At 48.2% G+C, this 6502-nt stretch overlaps 1 protein-coding gene across 2 annotated transcripts in view; it reads left to right on the forward strand.

Annotated features, from left to right (window-relative positions):
- The window catches only part of ABHD12 (abhydrolase domain containing 12, lysophospholipase), a 46359-nt gene extending 40406 nt beyond the window's left edge, over positions 1 to 5953 (forward strand). For both annotated transcript variants that reach the window (XM_021300576.2, XM_065059010.1), the window contains 6 exons: positions 1277 to 1314; positions 1502 to 1581; positions 2349 to 2431; positions 3001 to 3079; positions 3362 to 3489; positions 3992 to 5953. In XM_021300576.2, the coding sequence (XP_021156251.2) occupies positions 1277 to 1314; positions 1502 to 1581; positions 2349 to 2431; positions 3001 to 3079; positions 3362 to 3489; positions 3992 to 4031 (448 nt within the window). In that variant the 3' untranslated portion in view covers positions 4032 to 5953. The remainder of the gene's footprint in view (positions 1 to 1276; positions 1315 to 1501; positions 1582 to 2348; positions 2432 to 3000; positions 3080 to 3361; positions 3490 to 3991) is intronic.
- The last annotated feature ends 549 nt before the right edge of the window (positions 5954 to 6502 follow it).

Raw genomic sequence — 6502 nt, forward strand, 5'->3', positions numbered from 1 at the left:
CTACAGTCATTTGGCGTTTGATGCAAATTAGAAAGGTGGAAGAGCTCAATAAGTGGGTGCTTCATGAGCTGACTGAAAATAGAAAAAAATAGTAATTTTGAAGGGTTTGACTTCTCTTATTCTATGCAACAACAACAAACCATTTCTTGATCAGATTGTGACATGCAATGAAAAGTGGATTCATATGACAACCAGTGATGACCAGCTCAGTGGTTGGACCAAGAAGAACCTCCCAAGCACTTCCCAAAGCCAGACTTGCACCAGAAGAAGGTCATGGTCACTGTTTGGTGTTCAGCTGCCAGTCTGATCCACTACAGCTTTCTGAATCCTGGCAAAACCACTACATCTGAGAAGTATGCTCAGCAAATCAGTGAGATGCACTGAGAACTTCAACACCTGCAACCGGCATTGGTCAACAGAAAGGGCCCAATTCTTCTCTACAAGACCTGACTGCACGTCGCACAACCAACACTTCAGAAGTTGAACAAATTCGGCTGCAAAGTTTTGCCTCATCCACCATATTCACCTGACCTCTTGCCAACTAACTACCACTTCTTCAAGCATCTCAACATTTTGCAGGGAAAACACTTCCACACCCAGCAGGATGCAGAAAATGCTTTCCAAGAGTTTGTCAAATCTAGAAGCATGGATTATTATGCTATAGGAATATACAAACATTTCTCATTGGCAAAAATGTGTTGATTCTAATGGTTCCTATTTTGATTAATAAAGGTGTGTTTGAGCCTAGTTATAATGATTTAAAATTCACAGTCCAAAACTGCAGTTATTTTTGCACCAACCAAACAATCCCTGCCCCATTAGGGAAATGCATGGGGGAGACCTTGCTGCTTTCTGACCCAGCTATGGAAACTCCTTGCAGTGTCACTCTGGGACCCTGCTCTCCAGCTGGCTGGAACACCCCTCTGCTCATTCCATTCTTTCTTGCTCAGTCCTTGTGTTCTGGGGATAAGAGGCTGTGTCACACCGCTGCAGATATCCTTGGAGCCTGAGACCCACCTTACAGGAGGTCCTTCCAAGTGGCTACATGGTATGCTGCTTCCTTGGACTTGTTCCCTTACCTAAATGCAGACATCCGGTACCATTTGAGACAGTTTGGTATGGGAGACCTGTGGGAACACATGTCGTTGTGGGCTGGCTACCCAGATCTCAGATAGTGTGAGGGGTTGAGTTGTACCTCTGTTGCCTGCTGCCACTAGAACCTGGTGCTTTACAGAGGGCCTGCGCCAGATTAAATGCTCATTGTTCTTCTTTCTAGGGTTGCAACAAATTTAGTGAGGCGTCTTTGTGAGAGAGGTAAGTCTGGTGGCTGGATGCTCTTCCCACCCAGCCCCTCACTGGCATCCCAGACTTCTGCATGTATTTGCGGTTGTGACAAGGCTGTTGTTGGTGTGCCACGGTGGCAGCTGCTCTCATGGCAGACCCTGACCTCGCTGGCTGTGTTGCACCCCTGCATTTCAGCACATTGTCTCTGGCTTTTCAGAAACACCCCCGGATGCCCTGATACTGGAATCTCCATTCACCAACATACGGGAGGAGGCGCGAAGTCACCCCTTTTCTGTGGCAAGTATACAGTGACTCTCACACTAGTGGCCTGTAATTAACCTTCAGAAGTGCTGTATCTGAGCTGACTTCATGACCTGTGGGGAAACATTGATGTTTCTAAGTGTCAGGTAGAGAGGTGCATTTAAGGCAGCTCCTGAGAAGACTGGGTAGTACCAGAGTCATGGGGCGAGCCTGCTTAAAGAAAGCAGAAACTGGGATCAGAAAGGGCAGTAAATGTAGCGACAGGAAGACAGACTGCTCTCAGCAGTGGACGGCCTGTTCTTGTGTTGTAGTTCCTCTGATGCAGGAGACTATTTTGAGGGCTGTTGGCAAAGTGATGGCAAAGTTGGGCTTCTCTTGGTCGCTGCCTTGTCCATGTGGCCCCTTTGCACTTGCATGGTTTTTCTGGTGAGTACACTCTGGTGTGGCCAGCTCTTACATCTGGCATGGCTGTGAGTTGACTCTGCAATGCGCAGACACCCAGACCAGGTGTTAGATGTGGTGGGCTGGTGAGATGCCCTGGGATTAAGCTCTCTTCCAGGAAGATTGCCAGCAGCAGCATGATACCTAAAGACCTTGACCACACAACTATCCGGAGAGCCTGCTCTGGATCAGGCTGGTAAGGTGGGCCTGAAACAGGAGAGGAGAAATAATGCTTGTGGAAACACGGACCATCTCACTGCAGAGAGCCCTGCAAGCAGCCAAGGGATGTTACTGGGATGGCAGTGGCCTGCCCTATTACTGCTGTTTGTATAAGTACCACTAATGCAAATTTTTCCTCTCAGATATACAGATACTTCCCTGGGTTTGACTGGTTCTTCCTTGACCCCATCACGACAAGTGGAATTAAATTTGCAAATGATGAGAAGTGAGTTCCCTTTTTACTGGGGTTTCAGCTGTGGCCACAGTGAGCCATGGCAAGTATCAAGTAGAATAGACATCAGACTCTCTGCTTTCTTTTTTCTTTTGTTGGAGCATTATACTTGCTGAAGGGATTTCAGTTAGTCTTGCAGCCCTGAGTGCAACATGGCTTTGCACCATGGAGCTTGCTCTTTTTTAACTGTTCTTAATAAGGACAGATACAACAGAGAGCACAGAGACTACTCGGGGATGTACTAATTTGGTCCATGAGATTTATGCTTTTCAAGTGTGTTACAGGTTAAACAGCAGCATTGGCACGTTGAAGGTTTGGGAAGATTTCTCTGCCATGCTTTTGCATAAGCCACCCTGCCTGTAATTTTTTCTTTTCACTGAGCCTTTCATTATAGAGAGCTGAGGATTTGTGAGTTTGGTTTCCAGTACTAAAACCAAATCAGACCTTGGGGGATGATGTTTTGCAGTAGGGCGATTGCAGTTTCCATGAAAATCCAAGTGTGTTGGTGTTAGAGACTGATAGGATTTCTCTGAGCCTTTGTGACATTGTTGTATCTTTTACAGTGTGAAATACATTTCCTGCTCCCTGCTCATCCTTCATGCTGAGGATGACCCAGTGGTACCATTTCATCTGGGAAAGAAGGTACACGTGTGGTTCTGCAAACTGATGTGGTGGGCGGAACTGGTATGGATAGAACAACATCTCAGCTAGGCAAAAAGTCAGCCATGGGAAGGTATATGTAGAAATGCATAGTCTGAAGGGACTGTAAGTTCTTTGGTGCTGGAGATACCAAATCAAGAGTGAAACAGAGCTAGAGCTAGCAAAGCTGGTCAAGCCAGGGCCCATAACCCACCCCTGAGGGGGGTGCTGGTTTGGCAGGGGTAGCTGGTTTGGCGTGACACGTGTTCCTCACCTGCCTCTCAGCTTTACAACATTGCTGCGACATCACGAAGTTTCCGAGACTACAAGGTGCAGTTTGTTCCGTTCCACACAGACCTCGGCTACCGGCACAAGTACATCTACAGGAGCCCAGAGCTACCTCGAATACTGCGGTAACAGCACAGCTAACTGTGGTCTCCTCTGGTTTGGGTGCTGCTGGGGCTTGGGGCTTTGGGGCACAGTGTGACATGCTCCCCGGAGCAAGAGAGGTTGGTGACAGGCACCTGTGTTGGGCAGCTCTTCTGAAAACCCCTTTGGTCTCCAGAGTGGGTGAGATACCGGGGCTGGCTTAGCACAAATTCAGATCTCTCTGCCTCTCTGCAAAGTGGGTTTTGGGATGGGGAGCCACAGAAAGCTGTGAGCATTTCTCCTCTGTGATTCTTCTCTGCTGTGAGCTGGTTGCTCTGGAGCAGCTGTTTGCAGAGCAGCTGAACCTGCTTGCCACTTCTAGTGGGAGCCACTGATGGGTGAAAACAAAGCTTGGTGCTGTTCCCTGTAGCTGCAGGTGCATGAGCCCCAGTATTTGCCAGGGGAATGGGAAGATCTGCAGGCTCCAGTGTGTACCAGAGTGTAGGAGAGAGCTGAGTATCACTGTGGTGTCATTTCCTCTCCTAGGGAATTCCTGGGAAAATCTGAACATGAGCATCATCACTGAAGACTGGCTGCTTGGCAGCACAGAAATTTTCCTTTCCTGCGTCTCTCTCCTTTTCCTCCCCCCTCTCCATGAGTCACTTTGCTGTTCTTCCAACCCTGGCACTAGAGGAGGTCAGGGATTCCTACTCCGGTCCTGATGTGTACCCTTGGCAACTCCAGCTCCCAGGATCAGCATCTGTGATATTAGAAGAAAGAATTTGTTGACTTCTTTTTTGACATGGATGGAGGGGTGATAACAGCCCAGGAGCTGGTACTAAACCGTGAAAATTTTAAGCACAACAAAGCCTGGCCAGTCTGGCCGCTGAGGACAGACATTCCTAGGACACGCATGTCATGATCAAGGGTGTTTCTTCCACTTCTAAACACTGCTGCTGGTTTTGGATCAAGTAGAGACTCATTTGTAGGTGAATGGTTTTTGTTGTGTCTCCATACCACAATTGTCTTGCTTGAGTTTGAGGTGTTTTCTTTCTAGGAAATACAGGTTTTGTTTTGCCTTTTCACTAAGTGGCTGTAATTACAAATACACAGAAGATTGAGGCGGTGAGAGAGATTTCTATTTAGCTATTCAGTCACAGTGTGTTGCAAATGTTGGGCTAATTGCACACATTTGGAAATAAAACGAAATACTTTGTTTGTTTTTTCCTTTTCAAACATCTGTTTAACAGAAAAGGTTAGTGCCCTTTTTTCTGTACCCTTTTCCTTCTAAGCATAATTTCTGCTCCCATCCCTGCTATCCTCTGTGGAGCTCCTCTCCTTCTTCACATGCACTTCCTAATAGGACTGAACTGACTTACGCAGATAAATTGCAAACTTGGGAGTTAGGATGGAAAGCGTGAGATTACTTTTTTGCTACATCTCCCCCTTCCATGAACAATGTAGGCCCAGGATGTGGGAATGGATGTCTTCCATTCTCCCAGTACACACCCAAACAGACATGCTTGCTTTGGGTGGGAAGGGCAGAGTTTTTTCCTCAACGACCTTATATCTCTTTAGGTCAGGTTTTCCTCTTCCTGGTGGCTACACTGTTCCTCTGTAGTTAAAAGCAGGCAGTGGTGTGCAATTCTTGATGCAAAAATTACAGTCTGGGCTGTCCCTCCACCTCCCTTTTGTGCTCTGGGCACCCCAGGCGCTTCCAGTAGCACTTCTCAGCCTGTCCCACAGCCACGGTCAGAGCACGTTGTCCAGGAGGCAGAAAAGGAAATGAGCCTCTCCCAGGGCGAGAGGTTCTGGGGATGTGCTTGTACTGCTTGAGGCTAGAACAGGGGCTCTTTTATACCACTAACAAGCTCTGCACTGAGATGAGAAGAAGGTCATATGCTGACTTTGTGGTGGCTGGCTGGGGACCTGGCTGTGCCCTCTGTCACTCTATATAGACAATACCAGGTGCTGTAGGTTTAGTCACTAGTGCTCAAGAGTGAACTGTGCTGCCTGAAGGGTCTGTTCAGGGCAGTACAGCATAGTATAAACTGCTCAGCATGCATCCAAGTTATATATAGGCAAGCTCATATTAGTTGCAAAGCAAGATAGTAGCTTGTTCTTTTACTAAGATAGTGCTATAGTGTGATTGTCCCCAAGATTTCTGACCCATGATACTCCTAAGCTAACTGTACCACTTAAATTATGTTTTACACACTTTTATTTATTGCACTGACAGAAGAGAAACACTTGGCTCCAGAGGGTGATGGACACGTTCCAGCTGACGCTGCTGCCAGCAGCTGGCTTGGGTCAAAGCGCAGCCAGAGGTGGGCTGGCTGGCTGCCTTCCTACCACAGGACAGAGCTGAAGGTCCAGCATGTGAACCGCTGGTTTTGGTGATTCCAACACCACCATTTCCATTAGCAGGCCAGTGAGATGCTTGGAAATTTAAACTGAAATGTTTATCTAAAGTGGTGTAGTTTTAATAAAGGCATTGACTGCTGATCACTTCAGCTTCACCTGTTTTACCTGGCAGTTTTTGGGACTTTTTCCCCCCCGAGTTGTGCAGGGAACGTGAGTGTGTGGCAGGGTTGTATGCGTGGGAGATAAGCTCACAGTTGGGACTGGACAAGCCTTTGTGGCTGCTGCCAGTTCTGAGTGAGCAGAGCCCAGTGGGTCTGTGCCTGTGGTCCAGCTGTAGCTGAGGCTTTGCTTCCCCACTGCTGCTGGGGGAAATGGGAACTGCCTGTGGGATTTCTAGCACAGGGGCCCTGTGTGCCATTTGCAGGGCAAACCCAGCATTGTAACCCCCACCCCCATGCAGTTAGTGTGCCAGGGGTGCAGGTAAATGGCTTTGGCCTTTGCTAGCCCAGTACAGCCTCTTGTACCAGCTCCCTCCTGTATGCCCTGTGCACTGGCAAGACTGACCTTTTTGCTGTGGGCATGTTGCCCCTGTGACAGTGCCAGCACCCCAGCACAATGCCAGCTGCTGGGGACCACATCCCGTGAAGCCACAGCTGGGGAAGGCCAGCATGGCTTCAGGTGTTACGACCTGAA

Source organism: Columba livia, chromosome 3 (assembly GCF_036013475.1).
Source record: "Columba livia isolate bColLiv1 breed racing homer chromosome 3, bColLiv1.pat.W.v2, whole genome shotgun sequence".
NCBI classification, from domain to species: domain Eukaryota; kingdom Metazoa; phylum Chordata; class Aves; order Columbiformes; family Columbidae; genus Columba; species Columba livia.